General features: G+C 42.2%; 2 protein-coding genes across 2 annotated transcripts in view; one reads left to right on the forward strand and one right to left on the reverse strand.

Moving 5' to 3' along the window:
• Window positions 1–13,766, forward strand: part of LOC135196342 (E3 ubiquitin-protein ligase RMND5A-like) — a gene marked incomplete at its 5' end in the record, with an annotated part of 44,801 nt that extends 31,035 nt beyond the window's left edge. Inside the window, 1 exon segment of the mRNA XM_064223101.1 lies at window positions 12,135–13,766. Coding sequence (XP_064079171.1) covers window positions 12,135–12,198 — 64 coding nt within the window.
• A 1,658-nt stretch (window positions 13,767–15,424) lies between these two features.
• Window positions 15,425–22,639, reverse strand: part of LOC135196343 (E3 ubiquitin-protein ligase TRIM39-like) — an 8,262-nt gene continuing 1,047 nt past the window's right edge. Inside the window, exons 2-4 of the mRNA XM_064223102.1 lie at window positions 21,141–21,406; window positions 20,143–20,886; window positions 15,425–18,286 (exon numbers count right to left, since the gene is read on the reverse strand). Coding sequence (XP_064079172.1) covers window positions 17,762–18,286; window positions 20,143–20,886; window positions 21,141–21,377 — 1,506 coding nt within the window. The 5' untranslated portion in view covers window positions 21,378–21,406 and the 3' untranslated portion in view covers window positions 15,425–17,761. The remainder of the gene's footprint in view (window positions 18,287–20,142; window positions 20,887–21,140; window positions 21,407–22,639) is intronic.

The raw sequence follows: 22,639 nt of genomic DNA on the forward strand, positions 1-22,639 counted from the left end.
AGTCAGCCAGGCTCCAGGCAGGCGCAAGGCGCTAGCCAGGCGCGAGGCGCCAGCCAGGCGTAAGGCGCCAGGCAAGCAACATGCGCCAGCCAAGCGTGAGGCGCCAGCCAGCCTCTAGGCTTCATCCAGAAGAGATCAATTTCAAAGAAAGCCCTGGTCTTCTTTGGAACAGTGTGATCTCTAAAGCACTTCTTAAGTAACTTGATGATTCCTTCAAACAGCTGAGAATTAAAAGCGATTGAAGTGCGAGCTTTTAACAATTCTTGTTCTTTCCATAACAATATGTCGTGAGAGACATATTAGCTGTAATTTACGGGAGATGCAACTCTGTGTTGTCTTCTCTTTGCACGAAGGAGGTCAAGTTGACCTATGAGAGATCCTTCTCTCTTGGTTACGTGTCTACGGATACGTTGCTGGGATAGGGAGCCGACACTGATCCTTAACTAGTGAGTTAAAAAAAAGTTTTTTGTTCATGCCACTTACCTGACAGATATATATATAGCTGTATTTTCTGAAGTCCGACAGAATTTCAAAACTCGCGGCACACGCAGTGGGCGGCCAGGTGGTAGTACCCATTCCCGCCGCTGGGAGGCGGATATCAGGAACCATTCCCATTTTCTATTCATATTTTTTCTGTCGCCGGTCGGTAAACAACTGTTTACAGACCTCTGCTCAGGATTTTTTGGATTTGACTCGCTTTTAAGTATCTGATTGGTTTTTTGGTATTGAATTGGATTGTTGAATTGGCATGCGCGATAGTGGACCGTTTTTTGATTTTGGATTGGCTTTTTCTATAAACGTATGTCTGGATCAAAGTGCTGTGAGTTTCAGAGTGTGTGAGGACTGATTGTAAGGTGAGGCTACCGAAAGCATCGGTAGACCCCCACACAGTATGTATGAGTTGTAGGGGGCATAATTGTTTGGTGGATAATCGGTGCAATGAATGTGAGAGATTGACCGATGATGATTGGAGAGTATATGAGTCCTATCGCCTTAAATTGGAGCGCGATAGGATCAGGAGGTCTTCCTCCAGGAGTGGTTCTACCAAAGGTAAGGCTAACATCTCTCCTGTATTAACACCTGTAGAGTTTGCAACCCCTAAACCTGTGTTGCCTTCGGGCTCTGATTCTGTGTCGGGAGAAGCTAATGCTCTCTCTCTTATTTTGGAGTCTCTACGAACTCTGGAGACCAAAGTGAAAGCCTTGGAAACTGGCTCGGTGCAAGTGTGTGATCGTGCCCCTAGTGTTGTGGAGGGGGCGTCAGATCGGCCCCATAATGCCTCTAGGCCTAGACCTCTATCAGACTCCCAAGACTCAGGGAGAGGGTATGTCGAAAGCCGCAAGAGGGTTACGGGGGCTCCCCACCGATCTGGCGTCCCTTCGGCAGGCCTTGTGGCAAAGTCCCAGGCTGCCAAGGAGCGCGCACGAGCGCGCGTCCTGAAAGAGTGCTTTTCGTCCTCCGAAGCGTCCTCCCCGCGCAAGGGGTGGAGCGCTCGGAGAGACTCTCGTCCTCTGAAAAGAACGTTTCGTGTTGAGGACGCTTCACGTCCTGTATCGCCGCTTTCGTCGGAGGATGCGTATGACGCTTTTCCGCCTCAGAAAAGGGGTAAGATTTCCTCCGATGAGGACGCTGGGTTGCGTGCACAGGCGCGTCTACCTGAGAAGCAGGTAGCTGTACCTGTGAGAAGGAAGGAGGCGTCCCCTCGTCCCTCGTCTTCTCGCAGGATCAGTCCTGCTTCCTCTGTTCGTTCTTCTCCAACGAAGAACATTCTTTTGTCCCTTCAGGACCAGCTATCGACGCTTATGGCTCAGAGGACTCGCCCAGCAGCAGTCGAGCCTAAGCGGAGGAAGGACCTTAGACTGCCCGTCAAGAGGACGAAGCAGTCTCCTTCTCCCTCTCCTACTTCGTCTCGTTCGCCGATCGCTTCTCCTTCGGCGATTCGCCGATCTCGTTCGTCCTCTAGAAGGACGTTGCGTCAAGACGCTTTTGAGGAGGACGCTCAGCACGACGTTCGTCAGGACGCTAGGCAGACGCTTGGCAGGACGCTTGGCAGGACGTTCGGCAGGACGCTCGACAGGACGCTTGTCAGGATGCTCGGCAGGACGCTTGGCAGGACGCTAGGCAGGACGTTCGTCAGGACGCTCGCCAGGACGCTCGGCAGGACGCTCGGCAGGACGCTTGGCAGGAAGCTCGCCAGGACGTTCAGGGCTCTTTTCAAGACGCTTTTGGGGACTCCGACCAAGAAGTCGTACCCCAAGACGCTAGTTTGCGCGCACAGGCACGTATTCCAGCTAAAATGTCTTCCCTTTCGTTTAAGAAACGTAAGGACGCTTCTCTGGCAAGTGAGGCTGCCTCGGGTGTCGCTAAGGACGCTCGTCCTCGTCAGGACGCTCTACCTGCTTCAAGTGGTAAGCGTCATAGAGAAGACAGCCGAAATAAGGCTTCATCTAGTAAGGATAGGGGTCCTTTGATTAAGTCAAGACCCGACATTAGTACGCCCTCTCCGGACAGGCGGTCTCCGCTTCCATGTAGAGAAGGAGAGCTGAGTAGTTCGGCTGACTCGGTTGAAGAGGAACCTTCTGCGGCCCCTTCAATATCAGACTATAAAGTTCTCGTGCGGCTGTTGCGTTCTTCTTTCGAAGACAAGTTTCAGCCTGCAGCTCCCAAGTCTCCTCCTTCGCAGTTTTCATCATCTAAAACTGGTAAAACCCCGGAGTTTGTGGAGATGAAAACTTCGCTCTCCACTAAACGTGCGTTTAAGAAACTCCAAGATTGGATGGTACGAAGGAGAGATCAAGGCAAGACGACTTTCGCCTTGCCTCCAGCTAGACTCAGCGGGAAAGGGGGCATTTGGTATAGAACCAAAGAAGAAGTAGGAGTTCGTATCCCTTCTTCAGCTCAAGGAGATTTCTCCAGCTTGGTGGATTCGCAGAGGAGGTCTCTTTTATCCTCTGCTAAAGTGACCTGGACCTCTACGGAGACGGACCATCATTTGAAGGGTCTGCTCCGGACTCTTGAAGTGTTCAACTTCCTTGACTGGTGCTTGGGAGTTCTGGATCTGCAAGCGAGAAGCCCAGAATCTCTCAGCTGGGGGAGCTGTCCAGCGTGTTAGCATGTATGGACAAAGCCGTCAGGGATGGTTCGGAGGAGATCGTGTCTCATTTTGGAACGGCCTTATTGAAGAAGAGAGCTTTGCTGTGCAATTTCACAGCTCGTTCGGTAACTCCAGCTCAGAAAGCGGATTTGCTGTTTTCTCCTCTTTCGAACCATCTCTTCCCCCAGACTTTAGTAAAGGACCTGACTAACAGTTTGCAAGAGAAAGCAACGCAGGACCTTTTGGCCCAGTCTACAAGACGTTCGGCAGTACCTTCAACCTCTTCAGCTGCGGTTCGACCGCCGAAGAAGGTTAAGCCCTTTCGTGGGGCTCCCCCCTCGAGAGCAGCTCCTCGAGGGAGAGGGTTTTCACGAGGAAGAGCTTCCTTTAAGTCAAAGCCTTCCAAGTGAGAAGCATGTCCTTCAGACACCAGTCGGAGCCAGACTGAAGTTTTTTGCGCGGGAGCGTGGAGAGAGAGGGACACGGACTCTTGGTCCCTCAAGATCGTGGAGCAGGGGTACAAGATCCCCTTTTTAGATCTTCCTCCTCTTTCTACGACTCCCAGAGACCTTTCTCCAATCCTATCAGGGAGAGAAGAAGCAAGTATTATTCGATCTCCTTCAACAAATGATCGAGAAAAGAGCGGTGGAACAAGTCGCGGACCTGGGGTCCCCAGGTTTTTACAACAGGATTTTCCTAGTACCGAAGCAGTCGTCAGGTTGGCGTCCAGTTCTAGATGTAAGCAGGCTCAATCTTTTCGTGGAAAAGACCAAATTCACGATGGAGACGCCTCATTCTGTTCTGGGAGCCTTGAGACCGGGCGACTGGATGGTGTCCTTAGACTTGCAGGACGCGTACTTTCACATCCCGATCCACCCTCTTTCAAGAAAGTATCTAAGGTTTGTCTTAGACAAAAAAGTGTGGCAGTTCAGAGCTATGTGTTTCGGCCTGACCACGGCTCCAATGGTGTTCACTGTAGTCATGAAGAACGTGGCGAGGTGGCTACACTCTTCGGGGATAAGAGTTTCCCTGTACCTCGACGACTGGCTGATCAGAGCGTCGTCGAGAGAGAAGTGTCTGAAGGACTTGCAGTTCACTTTAGCCCTAGCAAAGTCCCTGGGACTTCTGGTCAACCTCGAAAAGTCGCATCTGACCCCAACACAGTCCATCGTGTATCTGGGGATTCAGATGGATTCAGTGGCTTTTCGAGCGTTTCCGTCCCAGGAACGTCAGCGGCTAGGCTTAGAGAAGATCTCAGCCTTCCTAGGGAAAGAGACTTGCTCGGCGAGGGAATGGATGAGTCTGCTGGGGACCATTTCCTCGCTAGAAAGGTTTGTTTCCTTGGGAAGACTGCACCTCAGGCCTCTCCAATTTTTCCTTGCGGACGAGTGGAAGGCCAAGGACGATCTCAATGCCATATTGAGAATATCGCTTCCGATAAAGAACCATCTAAGATGGTGGTTGGACCCTCAGAAGCTTCAGGAGGGTGTGTCCCTAAGTCTTCTGAGCCCCGACCTAGTGTTGTTCTCCGAGGCTTCCATCACGGGCTGGGGAGCAACACTAGGAGGGAAGGAAGTGTCAGGCTCCTGGAGAGGGGAACAGGTAGCCTGGCATATAAATGTCAAAGAACTGGCAGCAATATTTCTGTCCCTGCAGTTCTTCGAAAGGAGTTTGAAGAACAAGATTGTTCAGGTAAACTCGGACAATACCACAGCACTCGCTTATTTAAAAAATCAGGGAGGAACACACTCCAGAACTTTGTTTTCCCTGGCGAGAGAGATTCTGCTGTGGGCAAGGAGAAGAAATGTGACAATCCTGACGAGGTTCATTGCAGGAATGCAAAACGTCAGGGCAGATCTTCTCAGTCGTCGGGAACAAATCCTACCGATGGAATGGACCTTGAACGAAGACGTGTGTCGAGACCTTTGGACGTTGTGGGGACGTCCGCTGGTCGACTTATTCGCGACGTCAAGGACCAAGAGACTTCCTCTTTATTGCTCCCCGGTCCTGGATCCAGAAGCGATCGCGGTAGACGCGTTGCTTTGGAATTGGACGGGTCTAGACCTGTACGCCTTCCCACCATTCAAGATTTTGGGGGAAGTCATGAGGAAGTTTGCGGCCTCAGAAGGGACGAGGTTGACCCTGATCGCTCTGATGTGGCCAGCGAGAGAATGGTTCACAGAGGTCATGTCTTTCCTTGTAGACTTTCCAAGGACATTGCCCTGGAGGAAAGATCTACTCAAACAGCCTCACTTCGAAAGGTTTCACCAAAACCTCTCCGCTCTGGGTCTGACTGCGTTCAGACTATCGAAAAGTTGGCCAGAGCGAGAGGTTTTTCGAAAGCAGCTGCGAGAGCAATCGCACATGCAAGACGTGCTTCCACAAGAGCTGTTTACCAATCGAAGTGGGCTTCCTTCAGGGCATGGTGTAAAAAGGAGGGAGTTTCCTCTTCCTCGACCTCTGTGAACCAGATAGCTGATTTTCTGCTCTTTCTCAGGAATGTGCAGAAATTAGCGGTCCTACCATCAAGGGATATAAAAGCATGTTGTCAGCGGTTTTTAGGCACAGAGGCCTTGACCTTTCTGACAACAAGGACATTCATGACCTTTTAAAATCTTTCGAGACTTCGAAGGTTCCTCAAATGAGACCTCCGTCATGGAACCTTGACGTGGTCCTTAAGTTCCTTATGTCAAGTCCTTTCGAACCGCTTCAGGCAGCGTCTCTTCGAAACTTGACAAGGAAGGCTCTTTTCCTAACTTCTCTTGCGACGGCTAAGAGAGTTAGTGAGATTCAAGCGTTTAGTAATTTAATGGGATTCAAAGGAGACAATGCTGTCTGCTCGTTGAACCCAACTTTCTTGGCGAAGAATGAAAATCCTTCGAATCCTTGGCCGAAAACTTTCGAGATCAAGGGTATGTCAAGTCTGGTGGGCCAAGAACCAGAGAGAGTCCTGTGCCCGGTCAGGGCTCTCAAGTTCTATGTACATAGAACAAAAGAGGTAAGAGGTCCCTCAGGTAATCTCTGGTGCTCTGTGAAGAGACCAGAGTTACCTTTATCGAAGAATGCTGTTGCTTTCTTTCTAAGGGACGTCATTAAGGAGGCTCATTCATCTTTCCAGAAGACTGATTTGAGCCTCTTACGAGTGAAAGCGCACGAAGTTCGAGCTGTCGCTACTCTCTTGCCTTCCAAAAGAACATGTCAATCAAGGACATTCTTGATTGCACCTTTTGGAGGAGTAACTCAGTCTTCGCCTCACATTACCTAAGGGATGTGAGAACGATTTATGACGATTGTAATTCACTGGGGCCATACGTTTCTGCGGACACAGTCTTGGGGTCCGGAAGTAGCTCTTTCCCTATCCCTTAGTTAGGATTAGGTTAGTTTTGTTGTTGTGTTTTTAGGTTGTGGTGAGTCTTATGTGAAGATCTCCCATCCTTTAGTTAGTTTTAAGGGTTTTTTTTTTTGTATAGTTGGTCAGGTGGTGGTCAGTTGCTTCGTTGCCCTCATATGTATGGCCTCGATGGTCTTGTCACGTTGAGGTCTCGTACCCGTTGACAGATCATCCAGAGCGCACCAGCACTACAGGTCTCCACCTGGCTGGCAACTCTGATTTAAGCAAAAGCAGCCTTAAGTGACAGTAATCACATAGTCTACTTTGCAAACAGGTGAGGAACCAAGATGTATATCATCTACTTAATTTAAGTTTCCTAAAAAATCCTATTCTGTCTCTTCCCACCATCCGAAGGTGGGATTCAGCTATATATATATCTGTCAGGTAAGTGGCATGAACAAAATGTTATTGTTATTATACAATTAAGTTTGTTCATACTTACCTGGCAGATATATATAATTAAATTGCCCGCCCTCCTCCCCTCAGGAGACAGTGGCATTAATAAATATGAATAGAAAATGGGAATGGTTCCTGATATCTGCCTCCCAGCGGCGGGAATGGGTACTACCACCTGGCCGCCCACTGCGTGTGCCGCGAGTTTTGAAATTCTGTCGGACTTCAGAAAATACAGCTATATATATATCTGCCAGGTAAGTATGAACAAACTTAATTGTATAATAACAATAACATATTTTAACATAAGTATACTATTTTCTTTGGGTTATTTGAAATGAGTTTGGGGATAGCTCTTTTCAAATTAAGCACAAACCCTTGTGTTAGGATCAGGTGATTGGGATCGGTGTTGTGCTCCGTAATTATGCCAGTACAGTAGGCATAGGTGTGTTGTCATGTAAGTGGATAAGACCCCATTGACAAATGCCCACTAAATTCTGTCAAGTAAGTGGATAAGACCCCATTGACAGATCTACAAGAACTCTTAGCCATAGGTCACATCCTCGCTGAGGCTCTTGAGACGAAGCAGACTACTAGCAATAGCTAGGAAGTCGACCCTTCGTCGAAACACATAGGAACCAAGGTTTTATTTATTTATTACCTACAACGTATGTTGTTTACCTGTCTAATCAGTAAATAGCTGTCTCTTGCCCTCCACCGAGGGGTGCCAATCAGCTAAGTATATATCTGACAGGTAAGTTGAATGTATGAAAATGATATTGTTATGATACAATAAAGTTTCATACATACTTACCTGGCAGATATATACGATTATGGCCCACCCAGCCTCCCCGCAGGAGACAGGTGGAAGAGAAAATCTGTCCTTAGAAGGTAATAGTTCCTATTCCTGCCACCCAGCGGCAGGCCAGTAGATCTACTGACCTACCTGTAGCGTGTGCCGCGAAATTCGAATTTCTGTTGGGGACGACGGAGTCTATAGCTAAGTATATATCTGCCAGGTAAGTATGTATGAAACTTTATTGTATCATAACAATATCATATTACTGTTTCTTCTCCAGTTCCTTCCCAAGTAGAACCTGTAGCTCCTTCTCCCCAGGTTTCTCCTGCACCCGCTGCTGTATCTGAGGAGACAAAGGATTCGCAATATGTGAAAGTGTTTGCTGCCCTTGCTTCGATGGGCGATCAGATTCAGCGATTAACTGATATAGTGGGTGTGTTTGATGTTAGTGACAGTGTTGTAGAGGGGGTGGCTAACCGTTTTTCTCGTGCTCCTAGACCTAGACCGCTTCCAAGCTCCCAGACCCAAGGGAGAAGGAAAGTCGACAGTCGAAGGGAGGCGAGAGGGGTTTTCACACGGTCAGTCGTCCCTTCAGGCAGTCCTGTTGTTGCGTCCCAGGTTGCAGCAGTACGCCATAGAAAAGGCGTTACTGGGAAGTGTTTGTCCTCCTCCGATAGCTCTGCGTCATGCAGGAAACGCCGCTATTTGGAAGAATCGCGTCCCCTCAAGAGGACATGGAGACCATCCCCGTCTCAAGATGAACTTTGCTACACTCAAGAAGGATGGAGTAGTCCCGAGATTTTTTCGTCCAGTTCGGATGAGGACGCAATCCCCATCAAGAGGAAGAGAACATATTTTTCGAGAGAGGACGCAGGACGTTCGCTTGGCGGCATTTCTCCTTCGTTTTGTGCTCGCTCCCCTTTCTCCTCTCCGTCTCTTAGACCTCAGGACTGCTCCCCTCCGTGTCCCAGCTCTTCTCGTCTTCGGTCTCCTCCTCCTTGTTCGATCCGTCAGGAAGCGGATCCTACTAAGGACTTTTTGAGGGAGATGCAAACTAAGTTGGCTGATCTTGTCAAGTCTTGGGAAACACCCCATCAGGCTTCCGCCAGACATAAAGACGAGTTTCTTCCCGTCAAGTCCTCCAAGAGGACGCAGGACAAGATTTTGCCTCCTTCCTCTCGCCCTTCGAAGTCTTGGGAAACAGGACGCAGGTTTCCGTCGAAGATAGACGACCGCTCAACAGCTCAGGACGCAGGACGCAAGAGGAAACTAGAAGAATGTAGGATGGACGCAACTCACAATTTGGACACAAGACGCAGACGGCAGGACTTTGATCCGTCCTCCTCTCGACCAGACCGGGACGCTCTTTGCAAGGACGCGATCCCTCAGTCTCATTCAAGCAAACAAGTTAGGAGGTGGATTCTGCTTGTAATATGGAGCAGGACTTGGGTATCCAAGATATTTCTTCAGCTGAAGAGGACGTAGAAGACTTTATTTCTGAAGAAGAGAGAAATGCTGAAGCTCCTTCTTCGGACTATGTATAAGAGACTGACTACTTGCCTCCTGTCTCTGTTCGAGAGGGAGTTTCAACCTTCAGCACCGCTGTCCCCCCCTTTCGCAGTTCACGAGGACCAAAACCCCCAAGAAGTCCTCCTTCTTGAAGATGACACTCTCCATCACCGCAAAGAAAGCTCTTCATCGGGTTAATGCTTGGTTGAAGGAGAAGAGGGAAGCAGGTAAGACTTCTTTTTGCTTCCCTCCAGCCAAGTTGGCTTCGAAGTCGGGTGTTTCTTTGGGCAGAGAAAGAGAACGTCACCCTGCTCACCAGGTTCATTCAAGTGGAGAAGAACGTCAGAGCGGACCTGCTGAGCAGGGAAGGGCAACTACTTCCGACAGAGTGGATGCTACATCAAGAGGTATGCCAGAGCCTGTGGAAACTCTGGGGCCATCCAGTAGTGGACCTCTTTGCGACTGCAACGACGAAGAGACTACCAATCTACTGCTCTCCAGTCCCAGACCTTCAAGCAGTCGCAGTGGAGGCCTTCCTGTTAGATTGGACGGGTCTGGATGCTTACGCCTTTCCTCCGTTCAAGATAGTAGGAAAGGTCATGAAAAAATTCAGGGAGAGTTTCGGGACAAGACTCACTCTCATTGCCCCCTACTGGCCGGCCCAAAATTGGTTCACAGAGGTACTGGAATGGACAGTGGACACACCAACAACACTGCCCACAAGAGTAGATTTACTCAAACAACCTCACTTCGACAGGTATCACAAGAACACACTCGCTCTGGGTCTGACTGCGTTCAGACTATCGAAAGACTTGTCAGAGCAAGGGGGTTTTCTAGAGAAGCGGCCAAAGCAGTTGCTAGAGCTCGAAGATCCTCAACAATCAAGGTGTATCAGTCGAAGTGGGAGACCTTCCGTAAGTGGTGCAAAAAGCAGAAGGTTTCTTCATCCAGTACCTCTGTGACCCAAATTGCAGACTTCCTCCTGTACTTGAAGAAGGAAGTAGGTTTGTCAAATCAGACTATCAAGGGGTACAGGAGTATGCTGGCCGCTGTGTTTAGACACAGAGGCTTAGATATTTCCAATAACTTGGATCTTAGAGACCTCCTCAGGTCTTTTGAGACAAAGAAGGAGCGTCAATGCAGAGCCCCTTCTTAGAATTTAGATATTGTCCTGAAGTTTTTAGGCACTAATAAGTTCGAGCCTCTAAGAAATGCATCTTTCAGAGATGTCTCGAAGAAGACCATCTTTCTAGTGGCCTTAGCTACGGCTAAAAGAATTAGCGAACTTCAGGCTATCAATAAAGAAATAGGCTGGAAACACAACAAGGCAGTGTGCACTTTCCAGGAAGACTTCTTGGCCAAAAATGAAAACTCATCTAATCCGTGGCGAAGGTCCTTTGAAATTATGGGTCTTTCCGACCTTGTAGGTCAGGAACAGGAAGTGGTTCTTTGTCTAATAAGGGCTTAACGTCATTATGTGGAAAGAACCAAAGGTATTAGAGGAACATCAGGATCCCTTTGGTGTTCAGTAAAAGAGCCAAGTAGACCCATGACAAAAAATGCTATCACTTTCTTTCTAAGGGAACTAATTAAAGAAGCACATATGCTTTGCCAAGAGGAAAACTTCGGTCTACTTAAAGTCAAGGCGCACGAAGTTAGAGCGGTAGCTACGTCCTTGGCGTTCAAGAAAAATATGGCCCTCAAAGATATAATAGAGATGACGTTTTGGAGGACCAATTCAGTTTTTGTCTCCCATTATCTAAGAGACGTCAAGACAACTTTTGACAACTGTCAAACGTTGGGCCCATATGTGTCCTCAAGTGTAGTATTGGGCAAAGGAGTTTCCACCCCATAACCTACTAACATGCTAGGGAGTTTTTAATTAGGTTATAGTGTTTTTATGGTTGTCTGAGAGGGTATATATATATCCTCTTCAGTCTATGAGGTTAGGTTGTTAGTGTTTGTGTGTGCGTTTGGTTCAGGTGGTCTAATAAGTCCTAGCATGAATGCCCGTGGTAAGAGAGGGCTAGGGTTTCTGTCAACACATTGGTCACATCCAGTTGTCAGATCCTTGTAGAGCTTCTTTAACAAATAGGTCACGTCCTAGTTGAGAGCTACTAAGGTAAAGCAGGCTCAGAGGCAGGAACTATGAAGTCAGCTACCTTAGCAGGTAAGGAACCAAGGAGTAGAATAATATTTATTATTTTTTATTATTTTTCAACTCCAAAGATGTTGCTGTCTTTGACCCACCTCCAAATGTGTCAATCAGCTATATATATACCTGCCAGGTAAGTGTCACGCATAAAAATGACGTTTTTATGATAAAACAAAGTTTTATGTATACTTACCTGGCAGGTATATATAATGATATTCCCACCCTCCTCCCCTCAGGAGACAGGGTTCAGAGAAAATCTGATGAAAATGGGAATGGTGTCAAGCGCCAGCGCCACGGGAGCAGGGTGGTGATCACCTGAACTACCGGTAAACTAGTGGTTGCCGCGAGTTTTGAAAATTTCTGCCAGTGCGACGGAGAATATAGCTATATATATACCTGCCAGTTAATTATACATAAAACTTTGTTTTATCATAAAAACGTCATATTTCAAAAGCATATCATAATTGCCTGCTCAGGTACCAAAATTGAAGATTACAGGATATACTTTGACAGCTTAATGCATCATGAGTAAGGATAAGCTTTTATTTATTTATATTTGTTAGAGAAATTAGCTTTCTCTAGACGTAATGGAACTATGTAGTATTTCGATCATGTAATGGACACATTTTAAGGATATCTTTTCTTTTTTAAGTAGAGGCAGTTGTAAATCTTTCGTATTTGGGTTGTCTTTTGCTTCACTTTCATACACGTGCAATAAGTCAGTAGTTACCATTGCTACCCATTCATATTCCTTGAAGTTATGGTTTTTGTATTTTAAATTTTTTCTTTTCAGGCTAAAATGCCCATACTGTCCAGTTGAACAGAATCCTGCAGATGCTATCCAGATCTTCTTTTAATTATATTGTCTTGTAACCTTCATATTGATATGGATTGTTTGTACATACAGAAAATACCTTGAAGTGAGTGTGAACCCTTTGGTTGCTGCCAGTTGTAGGGTAAGATATGGTTTGAATTAGTTTTCATGTCATCTAAGAGCCCTGAATGTTTCCATAGCATACATTCATCATATTTTCGTGGCATTTTATTTAGAAATTTTGGATAGTTGAAGTATTCAGGAACCTGACTTGAGGCATAATTTATTGTGTAAAAATTGAGCCTTTTGCTTTTGAAACAACTAGTTTAACATCTAGGATGAAATTGTCCTAAAGATCAAGCATTTCTTTATTTTATAATGGTCACTTTTTACCTCAGGTGTGTTTAGATATGTTTACAATTATTCAGAATAGATTTTGATCCTTGTAAATTACTTTTATGATTGATTATTTGTTTTTGCCGGTAGGCATTTTAACCATTGATTTAGAACTAGACTAGTTGAAATCAAAAGACAGAGGAGACCTTTATTTTTCAAAAGCCTACCAATGGCTTTGCATTTATTCTTTCCTTTTTTAATAAATGTCATTCACAAAGTTAGCTGTTAAAGGAAAGTGATAGAGAGGAACAACTAGTCCTTTGGGTCATTATTGAGCATTTTTTTTATATATTTTATTTTATAAATCTGTATTTTTAAAGTAATACACTTCACTTACAAAGCATAATGTTATATTTACTATTGTAGTATGTAGTTCCACAATAGGGAAGGGTTGAATAAATTATGAATTATCTGGGCTAATAAATTTTCCTCAATGAATGCATTTAACACCATAGGTATCTAGAGAGCTGCTACAATCAGATCTGTTGATTAGTTTTGAGACATTTGCTGTAAATTTGCTCTCTTCCATGTCAGGCCAAAATATTAAATGTAGGCTGTGGTGTTGTATATGGTACTCAATTAATATTAATGATCTCACTGCCCTGAGAATTTATTTGCAGTGACACTTACAGTGTTACAGTATGTCTTATGATTTGATATGAGAGCTTGTAGCAAGGAGAGCGTGTGAGATGCAAACTAGGTAGTGTAGTTATTTATTTCATGATGATGGTAATAACATTGTTAATGTTTATCATAATGCTATAAATAATAGTCTTGATGAAACTTATTATTATGTTATGTAAAGAATTGTGTATGATTACTTGTATTTCTAAGCAGGTGAATGATTGAGTCAATGCATTGTTTCTGAGTGCTCTAACGCCACATTTATGTTAAAAATCTGTCTGTGGATTCTTTATGGAGAAATTGTGAGTTGTAGTTGTATGCAGTTTTTACTTTAGAGAATACGGATGACGTAAGGACTTATGGGAAAATGCATTTCCAAGTAATATATATATTTCTTTTGTTTTTTCCAAGAATTTGCACATTGGTAGAGGAAATGACAATACAATACATGAGCTACTCTTTCTTTGGTCCATATTATCTTGAATGGTGATATTTGTATAGAAATGTATTTTATAGTTTGATATGCTTCATTATTATGCTAGATATGGAAAGTTTATAAGTCCTTAAAATTATACTGTATTACTGTTTTTACGAGTTGTTTCTTTCACTTAATGAAACCTGTGATTCTTATACCCAGGCACAATTTGAGGGAGTACTTAGTATAGTACGGCTTTGAGTAGGCCTCATATGCAGTGACTTTTCAGCTTCTAACTGTAACCCATTTATATAATTTCATTCCTTGCTGTATTCCCACATCACAAATACATACCCTAGTGTTTCAACTCCATTGTTCCTACTCATTATTACAAAAAGGGCAAGCCTTTTCCCCCCAAGGAGTTTGAATGCCACACATTTCCAAATGCAAGGGAAGTTTGATTGTCAGACACCTGTTTTATGGCAGACTGCTCTATGTAACTGTGGTGTCCCCCCCCCCCTTTTTTTTTATAGGTACTGTTAGTACTAATTCAGATTCTTATTGTTCCATTATGTAACTTATTTTGTAACCTTTAATAACTTGTAGGAAGAACCCACTTCATAAACCCCATCCCCCAAAATGTAACTTGAAATCCCATCCCAAGTAAAGACATAAGGTGGTTTTGAAACAAAACTCTAATTGAATATCATCCCCCTCCAAGTAATAGAATTCAAGTATGTAAAGTTATGGTGATGTCTTTTAAAATAATCAACACAATAGGACCTAAATTTACAAAAATGAACATGACACCGATTGTTTTTCAGTAACTCTTTGGTACAGGGAACTGGGCCAGATTTCTTGTTGCAGTAAAGACTTCAGTATCCTTTACTTTTGGATAGCAGATTACAGGTATGTATTATTTTAATTCAGAGCTACCAATTAGGAGCAATGACACTTTTTTTTTAGATCATGAGATTATAGCTAAACTAAGGAGTCTTGAATATTATTATTTTTTTATATGAAATATTATTCCATTAGCCATGAGATTTGTCTGAACATTGTCTTATTTTGTAAATCAATTCTGTGGTACAATACCTGACCTTACCTTTCACATCTTCAGTGACAGAAGCAGCTGCTTCATCCACATTATATGTGATATATTATTGAGAAATTTTCACCAAATTGATGATAATCAGAGACTATAGGCAGATGGACAGATACGACAAAAATCTAACCAAAAAATTTTCAAGTGCATTTACAAAAAACCATCCAGATCAGATTTTAGCCATTACACGCCCAGAAAATCCAGGTCACTTGGAAGCTCTGTTAATACTTCATAGAAAATATGTTCATCAGAAGAACGAATAATAAATGGCATGTACAAGTCCTTTGAGAGCTAGTACAATTAGCCCAGTGGCATATGGCATTTGATAATAATTGCACGAGTCATGTGAGGATTAGAGATATTTGATTTGATAGTCTGGTTCATCTATTCTGATAACTTATTAACCAGGGCTAATACAAACAACAACAATCAATCTGACGAAAGTGTTCACTTTGAAGAATTTTTATAGACTTAAGGCAAATGCATGACAGACTAAAAATTATTGTATTACTATCAGATAATCATAATTACACATCATTAAAACAGTACACTATTCTTTATGAAAGAGAATAAAATAGATTTAGAAATATATTAAAACCTTAACTTCGTTTGTACGTATGTATGTATATATGTATATAATATATATATATATATATATATATATATATATATATATATATATATATATATATATATATATATATATATATATACAATTACTTTGCAATCTTTACTCAAAATATAATCGAAAAATGGTCACATTATAATAGCTCTGACGATGAAGAACAACAATTCTAGGGCTTGAGAACTAAAAGGGCCAATGTCAAAAAATGGCCGACTGTAGTTAAGACCGTCACTAAACTAGAAATTTATCTCTGTTTCAGTGCTATAATGGCCGATGTTATAAGTTAAGCAATCACCCCCCCAAAAAAAAGCTTTCGTTTGCTGTACTTACCTGATTTTTAATAAAGGAAGCAATATTTTAAATGCGTTTTTTCTGAAAACATGGTTTTATGACATTGGCCCTTCTAGTTCTCAGCCTTAGACTTGTGGTTGCAACATACTAAAGGTATCGGCTGTGGTTGAAATCTCCACTACAGATTTGAACTTGATTAATATGACAAGTATATCATTGACCTCAAACTTAATTATCATCAGCAAAACATGTCTATCAAAAAGGCCAATCAGACATTTGTGCAGAAGGTTTATAGTATCCTACAATTGAACTGAAATACAAAGAAAAACTGTTACTCAAACACAATGGAAACCTGACGCAAAGAAATGATGCAGCGATGAAGAAAAGCAACCAGATAGGTACATTGATGATTTAGACTAGGCATCCAACATATATGTTACTGCCCAACCACCTTAAATGTAGAGAGAGTTCATAAACCAAACTAAATTACCAAAATAACAAGGCATAGGCTATGTTAAACTAAATGCATAGGATATTGGTGCGGCAGCCGTATCCCGATCGCGATAGATATTGGTACGGCAGTGAATTGCGCATGCGTCAATTTCAGACTTCCTGCTGTACAAATAACATAGTGTGGTGGGGGTACGGCAGATTCTGTCAGTGGTGCCGTCTTGCGCTCTTGACTTGCTGTAGGTACGGCAGTTAGCTGTGTCCGTTTACCAGTTTAATATTATGTGACCAGAGTTCGGCTTTTAGGCAGGACAGTACCGCTTTTTTAACATCTGCCCCCCCTTTTTTTAGTTAGCAAAATGTCCCCTCCCCCCTTTTTTTTTTTTGCTTTAGTGAATTTTGGCCCGCTTTTTTGTGCTATAAAAACAAAACTATCCCAATTTTAATGGAATAGTGCTGAAATTTTGTTTAATTTTGCCATTTCACTAGCTAGTAAATTCTATAGTCTTCTCCGACAGCTGCAATACCCAATGAAGTGAATTAAAAGAATATTGTAAAGTGTATAAAGGCGGCCCTTTGCAACTGCCGATGTCGGGCAGAATAAAGGGCCGAGAAAGTCATCAAAGGTGCGATGGTAGTGTATATATTTATATATAATCCTCTTTCAATCTCCTCTTCGGAGTTCTTTTCAGAGCCGATTCGATCGTTCGTGACCTACGTATATACAATTTTTGAAAGTTTGAGTCTTCATAGATGTCTATGGCTTTTATCAGCTCGTTAAAGCCTGAAAACACCAGTTTTTCGGCGAAAACTAAGGTATTATTCCAAGGTTCATGCTGTTCCGTTGATATTTTTCTTGTGGTCACTGATATTCCTGAGGCGGTAAACTAGGGTTCGCGCATGCGCAATTCACTTCCGTACTAATATCTACCGCGATCGGGGTACGGCTGCCGTACCAATATCCAGTTCGTAAACGGAAACGAGAAAATCCAGAACCCATTTGGCCAAATAATACAGAAAATAAAAAGAAATGCAGAACTCGCCGGTAAGAAATCTAATGAAAACACTTTTTATGAAGGCATTGAATCACCACAACTTTCAATTCTTGTGTGATATTAAATGGAATGTAAACAAACGAGAATTCATACAGGCAAATTACAATTAACTATTTGAGTACAATCCTGTGTATTTGTCGCCAACACGTTGGACGATATGATAAAACAAAGAAATGCTATTTACGCTGGCGTTCCATGTACAGAATAGTGAAAAATGGAAATGACGAAAATATATGTGTGACAAAACAGACAATTCAAAGTTAAATATTTTAGTCTTGTATGTTCCAGACGACACCCATACGGCTATCTCTAATGTGTACTACCAGCTCACCTTAATTTTAGTGTCTGATCTACATTATCTAATTAATGCATCACCGCAACTAATCTTGTGAGTGAGATTTCTAAGCACATTTTTAAAAAGATGTGGAGGATTTACAGCCAATTTGTCCCTTACTCTTGGAGCTTTCTTGTTATCTTTTCTATATAAAGTAACTACTTCTTCAGGATTCTTGAAATATATAGTATCGAGTTTCTACTGAAATATGGTGTTCTCTTTGCCTGCGTATATTCAGTGAACTAAGATAAGTTAACTGTTTGCGCTGCACTTTGCTGCTCAGTAGTACTAATCATCATGGAAGCAACCTATCAAAGATAATGCTTTGGAAGAACGAGCCCTGTGTCTGTTATGGTGACGTCACTGACCGGATCGTATTTAACCGCCTCTTGGGCAACCTCCAGCCCGGAGACTATTTCACCGAAAGGACAATAATACTTTGCGTTGGGGTAATCCCTTGTGCTAATGCAAAAACAAGAGTTGTACCTGGGTTGTCGTCCTCTGGAACCGCCAATGACACCTGCCCTCATCGGACCGGAGTATTCTCCTCTCCACTCTAGACCTTCAATGACTTGGTACCCAGTGTACCCACCCTCAGTTTCGTAGAGACCGCCGATGAGGCGTTCGCCCGGCTCACCCCTCTTGGCTACGTGGGAAAACTTCGAGCCTTTGTAGGAGGGACCAAGGGTTCCCAAGCAAAGAGCCAGGAAGTTTTGCGCGCGGCGTAGATGACCCCAGAGTCGTATTTGAAGGCATCCTAGGTCCTTGCCGTTTGCACTCAGTTTGAGGTACACTTGCGGGTTTTCTGGGGGTACTAGCAGCTGCACTGCTGGGACCTTCAACGACAGCAATACGCCACGAAGGCTTAATGATACAGATACCCTTCAATACTTGTTAAGTTTGACAGTAAGAGGTTTAATTGAATTTTGCCAAATGCTGGGAAGTGAGTGAAAAGGAATACATGAAGGGTTGGACTGGAATATCAGGATACTTGAGATATATGAGCAGTAGAGACTGACATAGGACAAAAATGTAACTAATTGTAAATTGCGTGCTTTAATATAATTCTCATTAAAGAGCAAATCTCGGCAACATTAAAATAATTGTGGTCTTTCAGCTGAAAAATACTGTCATCTTAACGTAATGAAAAAGATGAGTCTATGAGAACCTAACTGATCAATGGCCCTCATACCAATAAATCTTGCGTAATATATCTATACCCAAGGACAAACTACTTTTGCTTACTCGAGGAGTAAGCCTACACACTAAACTTTGTTGTTCCTCTTCTTCATCTACTGGGGGAAGGTGTAAGAAAGGTCTGGAAAGGGTATTTTGCATTGAGTAAAAGGTACAGGAATTTCAGGTTAGGATATTTATAGCTTATTTATTAGAATGAAAATGCAAGAAATAAATAATGTGCATGTTAAACAGTACAGAACAAAAATGATATATCTCAAGGTCCTTTAAATATGCTGAGTATATGTAAAGGACCTTGGATATATCTAATAAATTATTAACGTTATATTTTTTGTTGGTGAAACAACGCGCTATCTGTCCGTAGATTTTATAAGTGAAACCAATTATTTTGTTTTCACTTATAACTGAGAATATATGAACGTGTTTAATTTGTGTCCTTTTTATTTGATCCTTGTTGTTAGTATGAGTAGTACTGATTATGAGAATTTATTACAAAGACCACTTTACGTTAAGTTAGGAATATAATCTTTACAACTTATGCGTCTGGGGGAAAATCGTGCACACGTCCCAAGTAAGCTGGTGGTCAGATCACTTTTTTTTTTTTTTTTTACTTTTTTTTTTTATAAGTACGTGGTGAGAATATCACGCTACCGCCCAGTAATGGGTTAAGCTTGCTTTAATGTAACTGAGGACTTCTGCTTTAATAAATGTTGCAATGAGTTGATTTGCAAAACCGCTCTAGGTAATCAGGCCCTTGGCGATTTTTGATTTCTTACAGCGTGCCATCATTACAAGGAACTCCAGAAAACAATGGAATGTCATAAATTTCATTTAAAGAAAAATACTACCCAAGGAGCTCAGTGTGTAAGAGGATAGTGATAATTCTCATAAAAAAAGCAACCCCTGTTAAGAAAAATTTTCGAATGAATCAGCACTTCGTATTTGTTTGTTCTGTGGAGGACCGTTCAATAAATATCTTCTTGAATGTTTCTTAAAATTCTAATAAAAAAGAGAAAAATCTGGATATCGAATGACAAGAATTGCAATTTTAATTACAATCTTCATGAAAAGATTTGCGAGACTTAGTTTTTCCTCTTATTATACACCTGGAACTTTCGTAACTTTAAAGGTTTGTAACAGTATTTTACAATTTTTATTCAAAGTATGATGCGCTTGCAGATTGTTTGAGATAATTCATAAGATGGACATACATTTTTGCTCTATTGTGCAATGGGTTTCAACGAAGCTATAACGTGGATCAGTCAGTTAAAGGGTTACTCTGTGTTTATGATCATATGAAAGATAAGCAGTGACTAGACAACTTTAGCATCTTTACAAATCATATTGTAATTTTTTAGTTAACAAACATTTGGAATTTGTTAATATTTCCTACATATATTGCCTACCCGAAATCGCGTCTTCTCATACAGAAACTGCAGAAATCTAATATAGTATATGTGTGTGTAAACAAAAAAGTTGGACAGTTTTATGTTACCTGCATAAGGAATCGATACCAGTTGATTTTCGGCCAATCAGCTTTGCCCCCTGGAGCGTGACACGTCAACGGCCACAAAGCAATGTCTGAAGTTGAGTTTTCAGTCGGTTTCGAAGTCTCACTCACAACCTGCGGGTCGTTATCCCGGTTGGAATCTAAATCATTATCGTACACTTCAATGGGTTCATTTTCTGAATAGATTTTCTCAATGGCCGTAATTTCGTCTTTGGGTAGAGAATCTTCCATGGGATGAGAATCGTCCTGTAAGTGGTGATTTTCTGTTGCGGTTGTAGGAGGGGTGGGCGAACGGGCTTCGTCCTGAGGAAAGGCTTCTTGACTGGCGGACGTCGTGCTGACATCTCTCATCATTTCATCCAATAGCCTCTGATTTTTAACCAAAGCTTTGAGCTGGTATGATGCTCGGGCAGTCTGAAGTGTAGCCTCGGTCCTTTTGGAATAATTTTCTAATTTTTGGCTCTTCCTGCACAGTTTGCCAAGCTGGTGGGCTATGTCGTGAAGCTCTCGTACCAGCTGACATTTCTCCTCCTTGATAGATAAGGTGAGCTGCTCAAACTGGTCCTCAATCTTCTGCTTCAGTTCGTCGACAGCTGTTTCTGTTTTGACGACATCGTGTCCCTCTGTCATGTGACGCTCAAACAAACACTGGCCGCATAGCTCCTCGTAACAAGGACGACACCAAAGGCGTATTGGATCTTCGTGAGTTTTGCACATGTTGAGAGTACCCTGTCAAAAAATATAGATAATTAAAGCTATGGATGCACTCAAAGTGTTCAACAAAGAGAACGGCTTTATGCCTAGGATAATTATCATTTCTCCTTATAAATTTAGGTAGAATTAACAATTATATAAACAGTAAGAATTCTGAAATGTTAGGTCCTATTTGCGAGGTTGCTCTGAAAGCAACTCACTGTAGATGACTGTCTGCTACTTCAAGTTACATTTATGAAATTGCAACTGATAATAAGAGAATAACTTACTCGGTCCAGCTTCTCTTTTTCCAAAATGCTAAGTAGGGCGTAAACAGGCGGCAAATTGGCAATGATTGCTCCAGTATGCTGAGTTCTGCAGGAGGGGCACTTGAACAGAAGCGACTGATGTTGCAGGCTGGTGAGACAGGGTCGACAGAAGGTGTGACCACATTTAGGCAGGGACACTGGATCCCTCGTGCGTACCTCGTAGACATCGGAACAAACTGCGCAACTCAGGTCATCCATGTTGTCAACAAAGCGACTGGGATCCCTGCCTATTTGTTATATGATAAATAACAATATGGTTAAAAGAATTTTGGATAAGTTTTCAAAGTTTGACATACGCTATTAGTTATTTTTGCTCAATGTTTGGATATTCATTAAAGATCTCTTACAAATTTGTAAATAAACCAGTTGTATCATAGATTGTGCAAGAAACTGCTGAGTGGGCTTGTCAGCACGCTGACATGCTCCGTTTGATGCATTATTAATATCAATATATAATTAGAATTTTGCCTGTCAAAAATGATTAGTTTGTCCTCAAATTCTCACAGATATTACGACTGTTTGAATATGATTTCCTCGCAAGCATTTCATTTTCCATGGGAAGCATCCTATTTGAAAATCGAGATATCCAACCAAATTTTACTTCTGGCTTATTAAGTCCACTAACTCAGTTTAGTTGGTTTAATAGTATTAAATTAAAATACCATAAGTTCTAAGCTCAGATGGTACAATGCTCTCTCAAACGGACCCGATGGGTTTAAAAGGTTATGGAAGGTATATAAGTCTTCAATAAAAGAATTACTATGATGCAATAAGTTTGTATAATTTATAAAAGGCAGTAGATAATAACAACAATAACAGTAATGACAACTAGTCTTCTACAGAGTCTTTGCTGATGAACGAATATTAAAATTTTTTCGACATTACATGAAGCAACCACTCTCAGCTGACATTATTGCTGCATATGGCTTCCAAAGGCAGAAAAAAAAGGCTTTAAATTTGTCCGTAGGCCTGAAAAGACATCAATATCAAAATTATTGGAGAAAAATATTCACCACCCACAAGTTGACGCTAAGGGGAAGGGAGACTAAGATGGAAAATGGAATAAAAAAAAATATTGATTTTACGGCTAGACTACTACTACTAATAATAATACAGATTCCATTAGCCGCAATAGGATGCATATGGAGTTAAAAGTTTATTTAGATCAACAAAACCTGTATGGTATGTATGCAAAGTAATGAGGGAAAACCGAACCATGTTCATCACTGCAAATCATCAAGAATTGTCTTAAAGGAGACAGTTGAGAAGAGAGACAAATTCCTCCTTTAAAACTCAGATAACATTTCCCCTTCATTGTCGAGAACCAAACTACAAAATATTTGGAATTCCACCGGATTGTGAATGCGGGATAAATTCGAGGTGAATAAATGTTATAAGTTTATCTTAGAACTACAATACAAACACAGCTACGGCAACCAGTGGAAGATATTGGAGATGTT

This window comes from Macrobrachium nipponense, chromosome 17, assembly GCF_015104395.2.
Source record: "Macrobrachium nipponense isolate FS-2020 chromosome 17, ASM1510439v2, whole genome shotgun sequence".
NCBI lineage: Eukaryota > Metazoa > Arthropoda > Malacostraca > Decapoda > Palaemonidae > Macrobrachium > Macrobrachium nipponense.